Source organism: Sporobolomyces salmoneus, assembly GCF_050403485.1.
Source record: "Sporobolomyces salmoneus JCM6883 DNA, S_salmoneus_JCM6883_v1_ctg117, whole genome shotgun sequence".
NCBI classification, from domain to species: domain Eukaryota; kingdom Fungi; phylum Basidiomycota; class Microbotryomycetes; order Sporidiobolales; family Sporidiobolaceae; genus Sporobolomyces; species Sporobolomyces salmoneus.
The window spans coordinates 1-20421 of NW_027481046.1; the positions used below are offsets into that span (position 1 = coordinate 1).

Sequence of the window (20421 nt, forward strand, 5' to 3'; positions counted from 1 at the left end):
ACGCCGAAAGGAACCAACTCCTAAAGACGCGATAGAGCAGTCTCTTGAGCTGCTCCGTCGCCGTCGTCGTGAAGCGCCAATGTCCCGTCCACATTCTCCGCCATCAAATCGAATTGACTCGGTTCGTCCCTTGGTCGAATCTCCGGACCTTTCGGTTGTCGGCCTGGTCCTTTTCGAGGTGAATGGGCCGATGACGTTATCGTGAGCGCGGGAGGAGGGGTAACCTGCTGAACCCTAGGTCCGAGAGAACAACGAAGAACGACGATCAGCCTTGATCAGTCAAGAGATAGAGTGCAGGGATGTCGACTCACTGAGTAGAATTCAGGAACGGCGAGGTTCAGTCGGTTCAAGAGAGGCCAGAGGCGAGCTGAGGACGTTTTCGCTTGAGATTTGGGCCGGAAGAACCCATCTGAAGCGAGACAACACTCACAATGACCCTCTTTCTCCGAGAGGGAAGGAAGGAGAAAAGAACGAGGCCGGAGGGAAGTGAGAAGAAGGGAAGAAAGAACGAAAAGAGGGCTCGAGTCGAAAATTGAATGAAGCCTGAGCGCTGTCCGGTCATCCGCGGAAACCTCCGGTGTCGACAGAGCAATGGATTGCGCTGATCGGTAACTAGTCGGAGCTTGACAATGGCCACTAGATAGCAAGGGAAGGGGAGCAGAAGAGTCGAGAGTAAATGCGATTTAGTGAAAAAGAGGGGAGAAGCGATCGAAGACGTTCCCGGGCGTCCCTTCGAGGTTGATGATCGAGAGTTTGTGAGAGGCATTGAGCGTATGATCGGTTCGGGGAACAGGCGAGAGACGGCAAGGAGAGGGAGCAGGAGGACACTGTTCAGGGTACTGGTAGACGTGTTTCCGGATAGCCTGTAGTCACGCGGTAGTGAGTGTTAGCATTCTCTTCAGCAACCCTGCTACTCAAATTGTCCATCCGAGTTGCGAGGAAAGGAGGAGAGGGAATTGGAGATGAAGGAGGAGAGAGGGAGGAAGAGGACTCACAGCAACGCGGCGTTCAGCTGTCTCGGAAGTTACCGAAATGCACGAACAGCTCTCGGATCATGCAGTCGTCCCGAGCGAGGATTGTCGAAGTAGAGAATGGAGGGAGTTTCGGTGAGTTCTGCTGATTCGGAACGTCTGATCTGGGCTCTCAAGGCTGGTAGAAGTTGTTGATGAGTCGTGACGGTGACTTGTTCTCTGGTGGAGCGAGATCTGAGTGAGTGACCGAAGGAAGGGAGGAGAACAGGCAAAGCTTTGGCATGGCTCGACGTTCGAAAATCACAAAACTTTCTTGCGCTCGGAAACTTCGACGGCACATGCGATGGCGACGACGACGCCGTTTCAGCAAGAGTGCCTGGACGGTCTCGACACAGACGAGTGAGGCAGACAGCAACAAAGCACGGATCCAGCGAGAAGCGACCCGTTTTCAAATTGCAACTTTCACGGGTCTGGGGAGCACATTTTCTCAGACAGTCAACGAGCGTTTTGCCAATGATTACCAAAGTAGGAGTCGAGTGTAGTGTGGTCGAGTGAGGGAGAGCTGTGGAGTCGCGAAGTCGAATTGTCTCGATCGACCCGGGTAAATCGTGTACAAGATTGAATAGTGAGACCTCCTGTCCTAGACCCGGGTGATCGAGACCAAACAGCTCCGCGAACGCAGACTTCCTTCATTCTTACACAGTCTGGACTCGGCTCCTCATTTGGTGATCATCGGCAATTCAGTCGTTGATTGCCTCCGAAGCGGACTCTCGTCCACCTGAGGAAGCTGAGAGATGGAGAAGAGGATAGGATGAAGATGGTGGAAGACTGATGGACTGAAGGCTAAGATCGAGGTCAGTGACTGTTCAAGTGAAGAGAAACGAGATTCGCTTGCTCACGGGACCGGATTGATATCAACAGTTCTTCGTCTTTCGATCTCGAAGGATCAGGACGAAGATCATTCAAGAGCATACCGGAGCTATCGGCCGGGGAATCGAATGGCAGCAAGAGGGTTCGACGGAAAAGTGAAGGCGAGCACGGGTCGAGGCGCACAAGCTTAGGAAAGCCGCGCGAGCGTGCGTTATGCACTCCCGCAAAGTATTCCTATGCCTGCTCATCGCGACCATTGCAAACTTTCGTCTTTCCACGAACACCCTTGCTGCGATAGTAAGACTTGGGTCGATCCCTCTTCAGGTGTAGACCTCGGCGATCTCGGTATTATTGCTTCGATTTCTCGTTCGGCTGTGAAAAGAGGGCGAGGCGAGCGAGGGGGCGAGGAGGAGGAAGGGAAAGAAGAGCGTGCTGGAGAAAGTGCGCTTCAGCGATCAGAGGACGACACTTCGAGGAGGTCCAGATCTGAACTTACATCGCCGAATTGCCATCTTAATCATGAAGCGGTCGTGCTGTCGTACTCGAATAAGGTCTAGGAGATGGTCGAGGCGGAGGGGAGAGGCGTCAGCGTTTGACTAACGGGCACGAGAGGAGAGAGCGAGAGACTTACCTCAAGAGGGGGAAATTCCCCTCCTTTCCTTTCTTCCTCATGGGAGAGAGAAGGGAAGACGACAGTTGTGAGCAAAAGGGAAAAAAAGAGAGGAAGAGAGCGGCTCGAGTAACAGACTGGAAGAGAGGCATGAGCGGTCGCAGTCGTCCGCGGAGTGATCTGAAGTCCTCCAATCAGAAACGCAAGCTCGCACGAGCAGCGAAGAAGTCTGAACGGCTGAGAGATGTACCCCTCTTATTACTGCCACATACTCGTCTGAAACTTGAACGAGATGAGCCCTGAAGAGAGGGGGAAGAGAGAAAAGTTCCTTTCGAATATTTGATCTTCGCTTCGTCTTTGTCTGCTTCAGAGAGTGAAGGAGACTGAGATTGTGTTCGTCCCTCTCCCATCTAGATCTTGAGGTGTGCTTGAGCTTGAACTTGAGGAGGCCTCGGTTGGAATGAGAGCTCGAAGAGAAGACTCGTCGAGGGACGGGAGAGGATGAAGCGGTTGGGGTGAAAGTGGGGAGAGAGGGGTGAGAGACAGAACCAGAGCTAGATGTCGTTTCCAGAGCGGAAAAAGCCCAGAGCGACAGCCTCTCCCTCTCTTACAACGGTTATGAGCATCGTCGTCGTCCAGAAACTGATTTTGTTTTCGATTCAAAATGATTGAGGAGGCAGTTACGAAAGTACCGAGTTATGAATATGCGAGAGGCGTCAAGGAGATGAGGATTTAGGTTGAAGAAGCTTCGGAACTCGCGTAAGCTTGACCTCCTGGTAAATCGTAAGCTCCGTACGATCCTGTCGGGTTGTACGCTGCTCCTCCTCCTCCACCGAACGCAGGATCGATCGCTCCATAGGCGGGTTGAGCTGGAGGAATTGCGTAAGGATCGAAAGGTGCCGTTGGTGCACTCGGAGCTCCGAATCCAGGAATCGAGTAAGGGTCGGATTGAGCTCCTCCGGCTCCTCCTCCTTGTAAGAGATTCGCGAGAGAAGCTGGATTCGAGTATTCGGGTCCACCTGCGACTCCTCCTCCTCCTCCTCCGTATCCCGTCGAGTGTTCGGGAGATGCCGAGGCAGGGTAAGAATCCGAATCGTAGGAACCTTCACGAGTGTATGTTTCACCGATTCCGTTCCCGTATCCGCTCGTATCGTAGGCTCCTCCCTCTTCGACATCGATCCCGTACGACGAGTAATCTTCCCCTTCGTCCCCCATGGCAGCTTTCAATTTTCTCCTTCCTCCTGCCTTCTTCCCCTTCTTTCCTTTGACCGGTGCAGCTGCCGGGGCGAGATCTTCGACGAACGTTTGAGGGACGTAGCCTGGTGCCAAATTCGCTCCCGGTAACTCCTGAATCAACGCCTTGACGAGGTTGTTACTCAAACCGAAATAATCGGGACCCGAAACCGAATTCGAATGGTTACGTTCTCGAAGTTTGTTCGCAGCTTTGACAACTTGAGCCCAAGCTCCCGTCGGAGTCGAAGCGTGAATGACGACTCCGGGTTGATCGGAAGGATGAAGTTCGAAACGAGGTCCTCCTTGTCCTCCGTCGGCGATTCGGCAAGCGTATTCGGCATCGGCAGTCTTGTTGACCATCGAGGGGTAGCGACTGATCGGGTCAAGGAGAATTAGTTTTGGTTTATTGAAGAGGACAGAAGAAGAAACTCGCCGAACTGCTTCGTAACCGATGGGGAAGATGTAACGTTCCGTCGTAAATCCTTCCTGATTCGTAACGACTACAGCAGAGAGCGAGATATTGAGCTACATTCGGAGAGAGCGAGAGCGAGAGAGACGAGAGACTGACCTCCCAAGCTATTCAAAGTCATAATTCCAGCCGCGAGCGGTAACCTCGGAGTTCCATCTGCATTCCTCGGTACGTACGGAATCGATACGACTCCCGGAGTCAACACTGATCCTTTCGATCGTTTGTACTTCGTCGGTCGTTCCGGTCCTGTCGATTGTCTCGCTCCTTTCCTCCCTCCTCCTGCTCCAGAGATATTCGGTTTGTAATCTTCTCCTTCTGACATCGCTCCTCCTCCCCCTGGTGAAACGTCGGATCCGCCTCCATCTTCATCCATCTCGTACTCGACTCCGGGAGTTGCAGAAGCGGCGTTGTTTGATCCGACTGCAATTTCGTAAGGGTTGTGAGCGAGTTGTTGATGCTGTTGCATCTCTGCCGCCGCGTTCGCTTGAGCAGCCGCGAGCGCCTCAGCAGAGTTTCGTGCCATCATCGAACCCTCGGGAACTGCTCCGGCCGACGCGAAAGGGTTTGGGAGGTAACCGAGAGGAGGAGGTTGTTCTTGTTGGGGAACGTGAATCGAAGCTTGTGGAGCGACGGCGGAACGACCTTTTCCTCCTCCTCCTCCAGTCGAGCTCTGTCTTCGTCGTTTGTTGCCTCGAGCAGGTTGTTGAGGTTGATAGTCGGCAGAAACGGCTTCGAGGGGTTCTCCAGCGAGCGCTCGTTCGACCGTGAGCGCGATATTCGAACCTTCGAGACCTAGAGCGGCGACGGCAGGGAAACTCGCTCGTTGAAGACCTTGAGCAGCGAGTTTCGAATCGTAATCGTCCCTCAAACGTTGAGCTGCGATCGCGCTCTGAAGGTGTTGGGAACGTTGTCGAGGAGGGAAAGTTTTCGGCAATGGAGCTGGACCGAGAGGAGCGTTGTAATTCGAGTTTGTAAAGTCTGTCGAGGTGGTCAAAACGGGGAGAGGTCGAGGTCGATCTTCCGTCGAAGGTAAATCGGGAGGGTTCAGGAGGGGGAACGCGAGCTCTCGTTCGGTACGTAAGTCGGCTTGATGAGCAGTTTCGACGTCGGCAGAGGTGATTCCGGCGGCGATTTCGAGTTCGAGAACTCGATCGAGGAGGGAAGATTTCTCTTCTCGCAAGCGGTGAATGAGTTTCTGAGCTCGGTAGAGGGATAGAGATGCTTCATCTCGTGACTGCGGAACGGTAGGTGGTCAGCTTTCTTTCAGTCAAGAGCCAACAGGGAGAAAGAGACTGACTTCGATCGCTTCAAGGTATTTCCTCTTCAATTTCTTGTACTTTTCTGCTGAAACGCGTTTCTCTTCCTCCTGAACGACTCCAGTCGAGTACTGAGGCGCTACGGCAGCTTGAACTGGCGGTGGTCCGCTGTGAACGGGAATTCCTCCTCCTCCTCCTTGAGACCAGTGAGCTGAGGGCTGACTAGGTGCATGAATCGGTGCAGGTTGAACAGCTGGAACTGGCGCCGGAGGAGCGGTCGATCCTCCCAGCGTCAACTTCAATTTGAATCCCGTTCCAGTTGGTCCTCCCCCTCCTCCTCCAGAGGTTTGCTGATGAGCGGAAGCCACGGTGACAAGTTGTTGAAGGTTTGAGCGATTCTTCGGAGGTGTCTGAAGTGGTCCGGAGACGCGAGCTGCAGTCGTGAGGGAGTAGTCGGAGGGAAGGGATCGATTCGGGCGAGATGGTGAGAAGAGGAGATGTTGTCTCTCGCTTCGTTCTCCCTTGAGGTATCTCAGTGCATTCAATATATTCCCACAAAGATGTACAACTGTTTCGTTCCGTGTCTAGGCGCTCTCGTGAGGCGGAAGAGGGGTAGAGTGAGGTGAGAGACGAAATACCAGTTTCTTTCCATCCTTCTCACACGTCTTTGCTTGCTTTGATCCCTGCCAGCCCTCCTTCACATCTACAGCTCTGTCCACGAAGAAAGCGCGTCGAAAGAGGAGGAGAATGGGAGTGGAAACCTATTCATCATTCAACTTCGCTTCTTCGCCTCCTACCGTTCACTCGACTATCTGTGCACATCGCAGCGACCGTCTCTTCGATTCGTAGCGTTTCTAATACTGGCCGACATACGACTACGTTCCGTCGGGGTCGATCTCCGTCTCGTTTCCGCTCGATTCTCGTATGGCACCAGTTCTGAGCTTCCGAGGTTTGTCTGGTTCGTCCTGTCTGCATTCAGGATAGTCTGATCGAAATGGCTGTCCTCCTGCGTAGAGACGGCTCAGTTAGCGAAGGAATATCGTTCGTCATCTCGCTGCTTTCTTTCTCTCGACTCTATTTTCGCAAGCTAACTCCCCCGACCTCGCCGTCTCGATGGTCTCGCACAGTCGAAGTTGCTTTTCACCTGATCTTGTGCCTCCGTGCGGTCTATCCGGCAGGTAAGCTCTCGTCTTTCATCTCAGGGCGTCGTCTTTTCTGACAAAACTGCTTTGATCGCGAGGACTACAGACCTTTTCCGTCACGCGAAGAAATACGGTTCACCAGTATGGCAATCTCGCGCGCCGGAACTCACCGCTTTCATCGGTAGGATCATGGAATGTGTCGAAGAAGAGCTGTTAAAGGTCAGTTTCCTCCTTCGATTTGATTTCGTCTTTTTGCACCTAACTTACTTCCTTCCAAGGAGGATAGGGTACGGTTCAAAGAGTCGTACTGGTGATAAAGGAAGACGATATTACGCAAACACCGCTCGAACGATACGTCTTCGATTTCGAATGGTTAATCCCGTCTGAACAAATACCGAAAGACAACTCGGACTTCACGTAAGCTGGCGTGTCTTCCGTTTAGTGCCTTGGTACATCAGAGCTGATGATTCCCTCTCTCGTTAAACAGACCAGCGGCAGCAGGATTGGCGCGAGGAGACGTCGAAGATTTGTTTCGAGCTTGTTTGAGGAAACTGTTCGTTTCGACGGCATACCTCAAGAAGCTTCCGAATGGCACGTTCCTCCTCTATCCATCTCTTGAGTATCTGGTGGATGAGCTGATCCTGCTTCGCGAATAGATACCGAGTTTGCGACAGTCCTAGAAATGAGAAAAGGTGCTCCTCCTCCTCAATCGAAAGCGGCTCAAAGAGGTGTACGTCGTGACCTTTCTTTCAGTCTGCAACAAGCAAACTGAGGTCGTCCACTTCACGTACAGGATTACCCTTGCGAATGGATACCAGCCGAAACTCGACAGACTTCAGAAAGGAGAGAAAACGAAGAGAGCATGATTTCACCTGTTGCTGGAGTGAGACTCGGAATGCTCAGTGTATGTCTTCATTGCTTTCTGCTCGTCGATGCTCATACCGTTAACGGTAGTCGTGGGCCTAGATGGACGTTCGAGTCGAAGAAACGGGAGAGAAATTCAAACTTTCGACGGATGATTTTTCGAGTTCTGGGGAGCCCATGCCGCAGGTCGATAGGAAAGGGAAAGGTAGAGCTCTGTGACTTGTTTGTATCCCTGTACAATTCGATTCTTGTCCCTAATTCACGTCGCCTCGCGTGCGAATATCGAAGAGAGAGAGAGGATTGTGTCTTCACTCGCTTCCCTCTGCTAACCCTTGCTTCACTTCTTGGCTATCTATCAGTACTCTATCTATATATCGCTATGTCGTACGTCTACACTCAGCCGATCTCTCCCGCTCGCTAGCTGACAGACGATCTTTGTTGATCTCAGAAATCGACCAGTCGTCAAACGTCAATACGGTTCGCGCAAGTCTACCACCAGGTGAGCAGGTAGTACCCTGAGACCCTTCTACGCGCTCGTTGACCTCCACTCGCGCGTTGTCAGCACTCCATCGGCACCTTCTTCGAGTTCCTCGGTTCTCGCTTCTTCCTCTTCCCCGCTCAGGTCTTCGATCCTCTCGACCACGAACTTGGAATGGGAAGCAGCATTGAGGGAGAACAGTCGGGATAAGGGAAAGGGGAAAGAGAGGGAACGCAGGTCATCGACCCCTCCGACTTCCTCTCCAGCAATCTCAGACGGCACGAAGGACAGTGAAAGGACACTGAGAGCGAAAAAGCGCTCGCCGGAAAGGAAGAGTCAGAAGGAGGAACCAGAGAACCCAAAGAAAGGGGATTTGAGATCATTCTTCACTCGAGCTTCTCCACCTCGCAACAAGAAACGTCGTCTATCCCCTCCTCTCTCCTCAAACGACAACGAGGACAATGAAGGCGACGAATCAAGCTCGATGTCCCGCCAAACTTCCTCAACGAGTTCGACCTCGACTTCAACAATCGCTTCCTCTCTCTCTTCTTCCTCATCTCCTTCCTCCTCGAAACCTCTCAAACTGTCACAACTCTACCTCGACCCTTTCGATACACCCGGTCGATCGACCCTCTCCTGTCCTATTTGTTCCCTTTCGTACTCGAGAACCCCGGAAGATATCAATTTCCATGCGAAACATCACAAGAAAGTCGTTAGTGGGATCGATTGGACGACGCAAGCTGGGGATGGAGCGAAAGGTGTGACGGTGCTTGAGGACGGGGTCGAATGGGACGGGAGGGACCAGGGGAAGGTATTGATGATTGATTGGTCGATCGCTGAGAATGGGATCAAGCGAAGGGTCAGTCTCATAGGTTCTTTCTCCGTTCTTCTCCCACTGATGAGCTACAAATTGTCGTGAATAGCTGCATGAAGTGATGGAGACGATCGACACTGAACTTTCGTCGACCCCGTTGACGCCGGAACAACTCTCAGAATCGAAACTCTTCATCTTCGTCACTCCAAATCGCAAAGTCGTCGCCTGTGCCGTCGTACAACGCATTCAAGAAGCTTATCGAGTCGTCACGGGTCAAGGAGAGAAGGATCAAGATGGATTGATTCAATTCGGTCGCGAAGAAGAAGATTCCGGTGCGATTTTTTGCTCGTAAGTCGACTTTTCTCTGAGCCCTACCAGGTAACCTCGCTCACGTCGAAATCTGGCTTACAGCTCTGAGCCCTTACCGACCCTTCTCGGAGTTCATCGAATCTGGACCTCGACTTCTTCCCGTCGACACGGACTCGCTTCTCGACTGTTGGATCACATGGCTCGTCGATATCTCTACGCATGTCCTATCAAACAGGAGAGGAGGAAAGAAGATGTTGCGTTCAGTCAACCGACGGGGAAAGGGAAAGATTTGGCAACGAGGTGGACCGGGACTGAGGCGTTCAAGGTTTTCGTCGAATGATCAAGTTAGGAGGAAGAGTAGAAGGACGTTGATGTTGCCAACGAGCTCGCGGCTCGTGGGGAGAGTTGGACTGATGCGAATCTACTTATCCAGCCTTTATTGCCCTGTCGACTCCCTTTCTGCTTTCTTTCGCTCACAGCTGCTCTTCTACGTCTCGTTCCCATCATCGCGATGCCTCGACGATCTCGCGTCTGTCATCGCTATGATGAGGATGTGGAGATGAAGAGCTGCCTTCACGAAGGAAGCTCGCAAAGCTTGTTTGCGAAGCGAGATTCTGGAACTTTCGCCAATTTTTTTTGCTTCCGCCAGGAGACGCGTCCTCGATCGCTTCTGAACAATGTAGTATTTGCACAAGCGTACAGCGAGGGAAAAGCGATTAGCTCGAAAGATGATGAAACCGATGAGCGCGTTCCGGCTCCTTCACTTCCTTCCCGCTACCCTTTCGACTCAAGATGGCGTTGCTAGTCGACAAGTACCGACCCAAGACTCTCTCCGATCTCGACTACCACCCTGAACTCTCTGGTCGATTACGCGCTCTCGTGCGTTTCCATCTCTCATCTATCATCTCTCCTCTCTCGTCACTCTACGCACGGAGCTGACTGGGTAGGGGTGCGTAGGCAAGTGGAGATTTCCCGCATACGTTGTTCTATGGACCTTCAGGAGCAGGGAAGAAGACTCGAATCATGGCGACTTTGAGGGAATTGTTTGGTCCAGGAGTTGAAAAGGTTCGTTCCTCTCGCTACGTACACTCTTCAGACAACGAGGAATGTATGTTCAGCGAGTAGAATGGCGCGTTTTAGTTGAGGATTGAACAGAGGACTTTCAAAACGACTTCGAATCGAAAGATTGATATCAATGTCGTTCAATCGAATTACCATATCGAGATTACTCCTTCGTAAGTACACTCATGACTCGAGCTGAGGGAAGAGTCGAGGGAAGAGGCAAAACTGACGTGAGAATTGGTGGAATTGGAACAGAGATGCGGGAAATTACGATCGTCAAGTTGTTCAAGAGCTATTAAAGGACATTGCTCAGACTCAACAAGTAGACTTGAACGCAAAGAAGAGGTTCAAGGGTGAGCTGACCATCTTCGTTCCCTCCCTTGACGAAATTTCGCATTGACCCAGTTTTCATTTCGCTCTTCCGCTCAGTCGTGATCATCAATGAAGCGGACGGACTTTCTCGAGATGCACAATCAGCATTGAGGAGGACGATGGAGAAGTTCACGGCAAACTTGCGAGTAATCTTGTGTGCGAATTCGACGGCGAAAATCATCGGTCCGATTCGTTCGAGGTGTTTATTGCTACGAGTTGGCGCTCCCTCCGAAGATCAAGTACGGAACCATTCCTCTCTCTTATTCGTCTCTCTGCGCTGAGTCGAGACTTTGCGCCTGAATAGATCGACGATGTTCTCCAAAAAACGGCCAAAAAAGACAACATCCCCCTTCCGGACCACGTCTCTCGACTCCTCTCCCTCATCTCACTCGGTAACCTTCGACGTGCTCTCCTCTCCCTCGAAGCACTCTACACTCAAGACCCTTCCTACAAAACGATTCTCCCTTCCCATTCTCTCCTCACGACAGGAGTTCAATCCCCAAAAGACTTGGACGTCGTCCCTCGACCCGATTGGGAGAAGTACGCGGCGAAAGCGGCCGAGAGGTTGTTGAGTGAACAAACTCCGGCGAGGTTATTGGAGATTAGGGGAATGTTGTACGAATTGTTGGTTCATTGCATTCCGGCTCCTTTGGTACTATCTGTGCGGTTTATCTTTCCCTCTCATCATCTCGACGGAAGCTGATGATAGACGGATGTCCGTGCAGAGTATCACGAGAAGGTTATTGGATCGAGTAGATGAAGAAATCAAAGCGGATGTTGCGTATTGGGCCGCGTTCTATGATCATAGGTTACGACAAGGGAACAAACCGATCTTCCATCTAGAAGGTCAGTTTTTAATTCCTTGAGTTCTGAATCCTTGAGAATCTTCTGGAAACTGACAAAACTCCTTCTGAGGAATCAGCTTTCGTTGCGAAAATCATGATGATTCACAAACGTGAGTCCTTCTTCTCCCCTTATATCTACCTCTACTTTCTGTGTGTGTCTGACTGACTCGATCCCGATCCATTCGATGCTACAGAACAACTCCTCGGTTTCCTCGGTTGATCTCCGCTTCGCTTTCCTTTCGCCCTCGTTCGATGCACGTTTTAGTTCTCGTCTCGTGCGTTCCCTTGTTCTGTCTCGATTCGCGTTCCTCGTCTGTGCTGTTCCCGTTTGTTTGACGTTTGTAAGAAAACCGCAAGGAGCTCTCTTTCCGAAAAATGAAAATTGGTTTTGCTTCTCTCTTTCTTGTCCATTGACTTCGGTCAGGTAGAGATGGAGGTCGTGAGTTGGAACAGTCAGAGCTCGCTCGTTCGACGGGACTGTCAAGGACAGAAAAAGATGGTATCAAGTTTACAACAGTCGCAGAAAACTACTCGTGAGATTTATCGAGAAACAATATGCAGAGTAGGTACAAAAGGGAAAGTAACGCAAGGGAAGAGGTTCGTATGATGAGGGATCCGAGAGAAAACAGAGGCGGAGTTGGATGGTAAAGAGAAACAAGAAGCGAACAAAAGTAAAAAGTGTCTATTTCTAGCTGCCGTCTCGCCATCGACGACTCAACGACCTCGTATCGTAGCCTCAATACCTTCTCTGTTGTCCCGGAGGTCCATAACTCAACTGATGTTCATACTCCGTCGAATCGACCTGAGGCGGCCTAAACCCTCGTCCTCCTCCCTCATTTCCATAATACCCCTGTTGTAACTGCTGTGGATGCGTATACTCATACCTCTCATCGTCCCTATACCCACTCACATAACTATCCCCTCCAACCTTCTCCCCTTCTCCTTTGTATCCATACTCATCCAAGTACTCTCTCGACTCCATGTATTCCCCCCCTGCCCCGTTCGAACTCAACTCGTTTCGTAGGCCGGAGGATTTACTCAATCCACTACCGTGCTGCGCGTGAGGAGGAGGTAAACCTTCGAAGGAGGAAGAGTTGCGTTGTGCGTATCCGTCCCAGAGTCCGGATTGTCGGATCTCTTCGGCCGCGGTCGAGTAGACGGAATTGTATCGAGCACTAGTAGAGGAAACGAGCGAGGGAGATTAGTGGGATGAAAAGAAGGAAGGGTGAGGAAGAGAGGGAGGAGAGGGAGGAGAGGGAGAGAAAAACGTACTGATCGAGTTTTTGTTCGGATGAGTAGATGGAGGAATACATTAGGAAGTAAAGCTACAACGTTAAACCCCTTGCTCAGTTTTCCGTTCTGTGCTCGCTTCGAGCGAACGAGAGAGAGGTAGGTAGGAAGGAGGGAGAGACTCACTTCGCATAACCCAACAATGACGAACAATAATCCCATGATCCCTACCTGTACCCAAGTCCAAACGTTACAGATCCCTTCCCCCGTGTTTCCTGTCGCGTCGGTAGAGAATAGGCGTTGACAAGTATCGATCGCGGTATTATGTTTGACGGCGGAAATGATGATGATCGCTAATGAGAGTAGGAGAGCGAGTAAGATGAGGGCGGTATTGATTCGAGAGCTATTCAATCCCAGCTTGCGCGTCAGTAGCACGCTTCTGGAAGAGGAGAAGATGAAAAATTGGAAGAGACGACTGACTAAGTTTTAAACAATTTCACTCGATCTCGATAGACTCCAAAGAATCCAACGAGTTGCCAACCCGTAATGACGAAGTTCAACACTCCCAAGACGTAGGAGATGATGTTTGGAGTCGTTACGGTGATGATCGAAGGGGAAGCGAAACAGAGAACTCCGGTAACGAGGGAAATGATGAGGAATTGAGCGAGGATACAGTAGATGCCGGAATTATCTACGAAGTTCCGGAGGGAGTCTCAGTAAGGGCAGGGAGTGCGGGAGATGGGAAAGAGGAGAGGGAACTGGAGGAGATGGGAGAAGGGAGAGAAACTGACAGAGTGGAACGGCACAACAGACGTAGGTACGTGACCATAGACCCATCTTGCAAACACTACCTATCGGCTTGCTCGATCAGTCGCGCGGTGGTGAGGTCGAATGAGAGTTGTTTGCGCGCAGTATCGAAACGGTCGAGTTGAGGAGGCGGAGGACGCTCTTATCGCTTGTGAGTCAGACTGAGTGTGCTGGTATCGTGATAGGAGTGTAGCTTGAGCGCTTGGTGAGGGGAGAAAGGAAGAAAGGAACTTGACCTCGTTCTTCATCAAACTCTTCACTCCTTCATCGCCACTACTGCTCGATCGACCATTCGTATACGGCCATGAGTTGGCTAGGTACTATATTCGGTGCTACCCCGCTACCCTCGACTCCTCAGCCTCCTCTCGACGAGCCCGTTCCTTCTTCTTCTCTCTCAGCTCCTTCCCCTCCTCAACCTCCTCGAGACAAGACAATCCGAGTCGGAGTACTCCTCGATGGCGACGCCGACTATTTTACTCAAGCCTACACCTCGAAAGGCTATCGAGGAGGACGATCTGCCGCTCTCGACCTTCGAAACAAAGTCTACCATTACATCCTCTCGAGAACCGCGAGCAAAGCAGAAACGACGAAGACGGTCGAGATTATAGCGTTCTCGTTCTTGAATTTGAATGGGTTGTCGAGTTTCTTGGGCCCGGGAGTAGAGATGAGAGCGTTTGCCCAAGGTTTCAATAGTTCTCCTTATGCGTTCTCGATGAGTGATGTAGGGAATGGACCTCAGGCGGCTGATGAGGCAATCAAGAGTAAGCTCACTCTGTGCTCTCCCATCTTTCGGAGCTCTGCTGACAACGATCGACCGACGTGAATAGGTCATTTACCTTTCCTCCTCTCGACCTGTACTCACGTTCTTCTCGGAGGTACCCACGACGGAGGCTACTCTCAAACTCTCCTGCGACTCGACCCATCCACTCTCAGGGAGAAAGTATTACTGCTCAGAACGACGAGTTTCTGCGCCGAACGAATCCTCGAACTGGGTTTAGAAGAAGTTCGATTTGAAGGTTTATTCGAGGGAAGAGATCCTACCGCTCGTTCTTATCCATCATCGAACGGGTTCATCAATCAATCACCGAAGAAACAATACCAACAACAACAACAACCGGGAATTTCCTCCAATAAACCATTCACTTCTCTCCCTCCGTTCCAAAACCTCGTTGATCGACTCGCTCCCACTTCGACTCCCGTCATCGCGCCTCCTTCTCCCTCTCTTTCCGTCTCTTCAACGACGTCTACTCCTTCCATTTCCGTAGGGCCCATCCTAACCGCCTCGACGACTCCTCCAACTTCCCTCTCGTCAATTCCCGTCGATTTCACTCCCCTCCTCCAAACCCTGAACCACTACCTCCACTCGCGTAACCAACCCCAACCTCGTTGTGCCGATATCGGACAGAACCTTCGCTTGAGACACCCGCAGGCGTTGAAAGTGAAGTTGGAGAGGGATGGACCGTTGAAGGAGATTGGGTTCGGGGAGTATGCGAAAGAGGCACAGAGGAGGGGGTTGGTTAGATTAGGAAGAGGCGAGAAGATTGGGAGTGAATGGATTGAATTGGTTAGAGATGCGGGAGCGGCGGCGAAAGAGAAGGATAACAACCAAGCACTTTCGACTGTTCCCTCGACCGCTTCAAGCCCGAACTCGAATGAGACGAACTTCATTCCACTCCTTCAATTACTCGTTCAATTCGCCACTGAGCACACTCCCCGAGTCGATCGACCTCTCCGAGCGATCGTAGGGGAGAAACTCGCTCGTCTGCCAAACCCTCCGTTCCCGCCTCAACCGGGTCATTTCAGATTCTACTACGACAAGGCGTGTCGAGAAGGGTTAGTTAGAGTTGGGAGAGGAGATGTTGCGGGAGCTGAATGGATTGAATTGGCGATTGGTCTCGAGGAGGCAAAGAGGATGATTGCGAATGTGAGTTCTGACTGTATTTCGCAGCTGTATCTGCGTAATTCATCCACTCACGATATCTCAATTCGACAGAGCCGCATCGCATCATCATCATCATCGGAACCTTCTACTTCCGCTCCCACTCCCGCTCAACCAATCTCGACCCCGACCCCGCCAACTCCTCAAGGCGATATCTCCCTCTACCTCCCGCTCCTCGAGGTCCTCCTCGCACATCTCCCCTCTACTCCTCAACCCGAATGGACCCCGATAGCCGGATTCGTAGCTTCCTATTCCCCTCGTCCCTATTCACACGAACCCGGTTCGTTCAAACGCTACGTCGAAGGCGCGAAGGCAGCAGGGTTGATCGAAACGGGGAGAGTGAACGGGAAGGAGTTCAATTTCTGGATGAGATTGAAGGGAACGAAAGAGGAAGTTGAGGGGCTGATCGAGAGGGAGAAGAAGGAAGGTAGAGTGAGGTTCAGAGCGTCGAGAGGGACAAAGGCGATGCTACCGAACCTCGTCGGAGGAGGAGGAGGAACGACGACGACTCAACCGACGCCTCAAGCCGTATCAACCACGCCAGGAGGAGCGACGAAACCGAAAGTGGATATCAAATTTTATCCATTGATCAAAGCTCTTCAAGGGATGTTACCCGAATCGATTCAGGAAGGGATCGAATGGACAAAGATCTCAGAGAGAACGACTACGAGACCTTCGGAGTACCGAGAACCGGGTGGGTTCAAGAGATATTTGCTGGCGGCGCAGAAGGATGGATTGGTTGAGACGGGAAGTTTCGAGGGTCAGAGGTTTACTCATTGGGTAAAGTTAAAGGTGATTCTGTTCAGATTCAGTCTGCGGGAGCCGAGACTGATGCAGAGCGTATTCACAGCCGAGTTTGATCGATTTCAAAACGGAAACGGCTTTAGCTCAGGCCACCTCAACTCCTCCCGCCTCTTCTTCCACTATCACGTCCACAACCCCGACACCAGCGGTGGAGAAGACCATTCCCGTCCCTACTCGATTCCTTCCCCTCGTTCGAGCGATCCACGAACACCGCTTTGACCGTCCATTCTGTTCGCAAATCGCATTCATATTAACGACAAAAACTCACCCGAGACCTTTCCAACCGGAAGTTGGTTGGGGCGGGTACTTGAACGATGCGGTACAGAATGGGATCGCCGAATGTGGGAAGACGGGGACTCAGGGTCAGGAATGGGTAAAAATTAGAGTGAGTTTCTCTTTTCGCTCAGTTTTCGCTACTGTCCACTGACGCACTAGAGTTGTCACAGGATGGAGTTGACTACCCGCCCAGCTCTCCTGCTCCCGCTGCATCATCGACAACGAATAGCCCTCCGGCTCTTGTCGTTCCTTCTCCCTCGACTGACCCACGAACGAATCGACCCACTCCCTCGCTCTCAACAACGCCCACCGTCACTCCTCCTCCTCCCAACTCCTCGTCATCCTCGTCCGGCGCCACGATCCCACCAGCGCTCCTCCAGCACTGGAACTCTCTCTACGATTCCCACTCCTACTCTCCCCTAATCCTCACGATGAATTTCATCGAATCCTCTACCGCTTCCTCCTCCGACGATATCCCTTACGATACGATCAAGGAATATCTGGATTTACTCCCAGGCGGGTTCACGGGCGCTTGGAGGAGGAGTTTCGAAGAAGACGAGAAGGCGAGTTTGAGGCTTTACTTGATCGGCGCTCAAGCGGATGGGGTCATCATTCAGCATCAGTGGGAGACTGAGGAGGTGAAAGGAACGGCGAGGTTGAAGCCGGAGTACAAAGGGTGGAAAGGGAGGTGAAGGGGAACCGCTGCGAAAAGCGAGATGGAAGTCTCGTTCGCTTGCGACGAAGAAGAGGGTACTCGAGTATGATCATCAGAAGGCGACACTGGATGTCGCAACGTAAAAGGATATCGCGGAGAGGAGGGGAAGAAAGGAGAGGATGTAAGACTGAGTGTATCGAGAAAAGTTATGAAGTCGAGAGCACTGGGAACGTCGTGCTACGCTCTGCTTGACTTCTTAATCTGCTCTGGCTTCAACTCTTCGCTCTGACCGCTCACTTTTCCCCCCTCCATCGATCGCTTCATCCTCTCCCATCCCTCGACGAGTCTCTCTTCGAGCTCTCTTCCAATCGAGGTCTCCTCAAGTTCAACCTCAAGCACAATCAAGAACAAGATGGGAGAGGCACGAACACAATCTCCGTCTGCTTCATTCTCCGAAGCAGACTAAGACGAAGCGAAGATCAGCATCATGAAACGAGTTTTTCTCGTTTCCCCCTCTCTTCAGGGCTCATCTCGTTCAAGTTTCAGACGAGTATGTGGCAGTAATAAGAGGGGTACATCTCTCTCAACCTTTCAGAGTTCTTCGCTGCTCGTGCGAGTTTGCGTTTCTGATTGGAGGACTTCAGATCACTCCGCGGTTGACTGCGAACGCTCAGGCCTCTCTTCCAGTCGGTTACTCGAGCGGCTCTCTTCCTCTCTTTGCTCCCTTTGCTCACATCTGCCATCTTCCCTTCTCTCTCCCGTTCGGAAGAAAAGGAAACGAGGGGAAAGGTGAGTCTCTCACTCTGTCCTCTCGTGCCCCTTAGTCAAATGGTGACGCCTCTCCCCTTCGCCTCGACCATCTCCTAGATCTCATTCGAGCACGACAGCACGACAGCACGACCGCTTGATGACCAAGATGGCAATTCGACGATGTAAGTTCAGATCTGGACCTCCTCGAATCGTCGTTGTTCAATTGCTGAAGCGCCCTTTCTCCAGCACCTTCCGTCCTCTTCCTCGCCCTATCGCTCGCCTCGCCCGCTTTCCGCCCCTTTACGAAGCTCGTTCGGCCAATCTCGATGAATCAGAGCCGACGTAGCGGAGACCTCAGACCTCGGGTCGCGATCCTTTGGAGTCTTCGGCGTCGTGAGGTTGAACGCAGCAATGCGTAGTAGGTTGGTGAGCGGGGCTCGAACTGGTGAGGCCTGTTGCGAGAATGGCGTCTATTATTCTTGCTTTTCACTCCCGGTTTCGCACCTCGCTTATCATTTCAACTTCGCCTTTCGACGTCCCACCTCGCGGCTTTGCAGCCTCCCAATCAACCGTACCCGCGGTATTCTCTCATCGACTCGTCGGCCTCGATTCTTCGAGATCAAAAGGCAAAGGATCGTCAAAATCGATCCGTCGTTGTGAGCAAGCGAATCTCGTTTCTCTTCGCTTGAACCGTCATTGACCTCCATCTCAGGCTCCACTTGATCAGCCCTTCATCATGTTCATCCTCTTCTCTTCGCCAGCTCTCAGCTTCCTCGGGCCGATGAGAGCCCGCTTCGGAGCCAAGTAACGATTGAATTTCCGACGATCACCAAATCAGGAGCCGAGTCCAAAGGGTTAGGGAGTAGGCGAACGGTGTGAACCTGGTGGTAGATTCACGATCGACGGATTTCGAGGATAAGAGAGCTTCACGGCTCAATATCGTGCACGATTTCCGTTGATCGAGACCTGCCGACTACGTAGTTCACATCTTCCTCACTCACCTATCACATTCGACGCCACTTCTGCGTTGGTGATCTTTGGAACTTTTGTCGTTGTAAAGTTTCGAGGTGACTCCCTTCCTTTGCGAAACTTGAAATCTGAGACTTCTCTTTTGTCGAACCTCATCCTCTTACCGTCATCCGCATCACTCTGGCAGCGTTGAGGCAGTCGGGGCTCTGTTGTGAGACCGTCATCGTCGTCGCTATTGTGAGTTCAGCGGTTCTCTCGCAATTGAGCGCTCGGAAGTTTTGCGATTTCAGCCACTCTGCCACGGGGATTCGCTTAGCAGTTTGCAAGGTCGCTTCGTCCTGCTTCTTCGACTTACTCCTGTGATCCGAAGCACCTGGAGAGCGACTGACCTTTTCGAGGACGAGGATTCGAGGACTTGCGAAGAGAACTTTCAAGCTCTGCCTTTCCTCCTCCCTTCCTCGGTCACTCGGTTATATCTCGCCCAACCAGCCAGCAAAGTCACTCCCACGACTCAAGTACAAGTCTCGTTGGCCTCGAAAGCTCAGTTCCGACGTCTCCACTAAGCAAAACTCGCCGCGAAACTGCCTCGATTCATGACATCCAACTATCCTCGCTCGGGACGACTGCATGATCCAAGAGCTATTTGTGCAGCTGTTTCACTTTTCAAAGAGCTGAACGCCGCGTCGTAGTGAGTCCTCTTCCTTTCACCCTTTCCCTTCATCTCCGATTCCCTCTCCTTCTTTCCTCGCAACTCGGAGGGACAACTTGACTAGCAGGGTTGATTAAGAGAATGCTAATACTCACTACCGTGTGACTGTAGGCTGTCCCCAAAGACTTTCCCTAGGACCTTGACTAGTGTCCTCACTTCTCCCTCTCCTTGCCGTCTCTATCCTGTTCCGTAAACCGACCATACGCTTAATGCCCCTCTCAAGCTACCGACTATCGGTTTCGTGAGATTGGCCGGGAACGCCTTCGATCGCTTCTCCCCTCGTTTTTACGAAATCACAAACTCCTCTCACCTCTTCTGCTCCCCTTCCCTTGCTATCGGCCGGTCGATGCCAAGCCCCAACTAGTTACTGATCAGCTCAACTCACTTCTCTGTCGACATCGGAGGTTTCCGCGGATGACCGGACAACGCTCAGGCTCCTTTTCAATCTTCGACTCGAGCCTCTTCCCTTTCTTTCTTCCTTTCTTGTCACTTCCCTCCAGCGCCTCTTTCTTCACTCCCGACTCTTTGCATATGTCCAGCGCCATGATCGTGAGTGGTGCATAGCTTCAGACACGTCCTGCCTACCGGAGTCTGAACCTTTTCTTCACGGCTCGCAGCTTGCCCCCGCTTCACTCGAAAGACCACCCCTAGCAAATTCCGAAACGCTATCGTGTAAGCCGACTTTCCTGCACTCTACCTTCTGACAGACAAAGGCTGACCGTCGTTCTTCGTTGTTCTCACGGACCTACTGCGGCAGGTTACCCCTCCTGCACTGGAGTCAACACCGTCAGCTTCTTTTGCACTTCGACCTCGAGAAGGATCAGCTGGACAGCTGAGAAGTCCGGAGACTCGACCAAGGGACGAACCGAGTACGTTTGAGCTGATGGCGGAGAATTCGGACGGGACATTGGCGGATCAAGACGACGGCGACGGATCAGCTCAATAGACTGCTCTATCGCGTCTCTAGCGAATGTTCTCGTTTGCCGA

At 51.9% G+C, this 20421-nt stretch overlaps 6 protein-coding genes across 6 annotated transcripts; 4 read left to right on the forward strand and 2 right to left on the reverse strand.

The window, feature by feature from the left end:
* Positions 1 to 3183: 3183 nt before the first annotated feature.
* JCM6883_006104 (uncharacterized protein) lies at positions 3184 to 6061 on the reverse strand (the record flags this gene model as incomplete). The annotated part of the gene is made up of 5 exons (XM_076635592.1): positions 3184 to 4057; positions 4118 to 4184; positions 4253 to 5387; positions 5451 to 5919; positions 5976 to 6061. The coding sequence occupies 5 exons, from the start codon at positions 6059 to 6061 to the stop codon at positions 3184 to 3186; spliced, it is 2631 nt and encodes an 876-aa protein (XP_076484420.1).
* Positions 6062 to 6333: 272 nt separating this feature from the next.
* On the forward strand, positions 6334 to 7634 carry JCM6883_006105 (uncharacterized protein; the record flags this gene model as incomplete). Its single annotated transcript, XM_076635593.1, has 9 exons — positions 6334 to 6367; positions 6424 to 6450; positions 6537 to 6587; positions 6658 to 6770; positions 6838 to 6968; positions 7039 to 7142; positions 7208 to 7281; positions 7345 to 7455; positions 7518 to 7634. The coding sequence occupies 9 exons, from the start codon at positions 6334 to 6336 to the stop codon at positions 7632 to 7634; spliced, it is 762 nt and encodes a 253-aa protein (XP_076484421.1).
* A 160-nt stretch (positions 7635 to 7794) lies between these two features.
* On the forward strand, positions 7795 to 9356 carry JCM6883_006106 (ESCO family N-acetyltransferase; the record flags this gene model as incomplete). The annotated part of the gene is made up of 5 exons (XM_076635594.1): positions 7795 to 7799; positions 7864 to 7914; positions 7978 to 8752; positions 8817 to 9055; positions 9119 to 9356. The coding sequence occupies 5 exons, from the start codon at positions 7795 to 7797 to the stop codon at positions 9354 to 9356; spliced, it is 1308 nt and encodes a 435-aa protein (XP_076484422.1).
* A 452-nt stretch (positions 9357 to 9808) lies between these two features.
* On the forward strand, positions 9809 to 11515 carry RFC5 (replication factor C subunit 5; the record flags this gene model as incomplete). Its single annotated transcript, XM_076635595.1, has 9 exons — positions 9809 to 9895; positions 9974 to 10081; positions 10157 to 10251; positions 10334 to 10431; positions 10508 to 10689; positions 10755 to 11111; positions 11176 to 11296; positions 11373 to 11405; positions 11490 to 11515. 9 exons carry the CDS (start codon positions 9809 to 9811, stop codon positions 11513 to 11515), a joined length of 1107 nt encoding a protein of 368 aa, XP_076484423.1.
* A 516-nt stretch (positions 11516 to 12031) lies between these two features.
* Positions 12032 to 13362, reverse strand: JCM6883_006108 (uncharacterized protein; the record flags this gene model as incomplete). The annotated part of the gene is made up of 5 exons (XM_076635596.1): positions 12032 to 12470; positions 12568 to 12620; positions 12712 to 12928; positions 13006 to 13216; positions 13317 to 13362. The coding sequence occupies 5 exons, from the start codon at positions 13360 to 13362 to the stop codon at positions 12032 to 12034; spliced, it is 966 nt and encodes a 321-aa protein (XP_076484424.1).
* A 274-nt stretch (positions 13363 to 13636) lies between these two features.
* On the forward strand, positions 13637 to 17043 carry JCM6883_006109 (uncharacterized protein; the record flags this gene model as incomplete). Its single annotated transcript, XM_076635597.1, has 5 exons — positions 13637 to 14093; positions 14160 to 15256; positions 15326 to 16051; positions 16122 to 16460; positions 16522 to 17043. 5 exons carry the CDS (start codon positions 13637 to 13639, stop codon positions 17041 to 17043), a joined length of 3141 nt encoding a protein of 1046 aa, XP_076484425.1.
* Positions 17044 to 20421: the final 3378 nt, after the last annotated feature.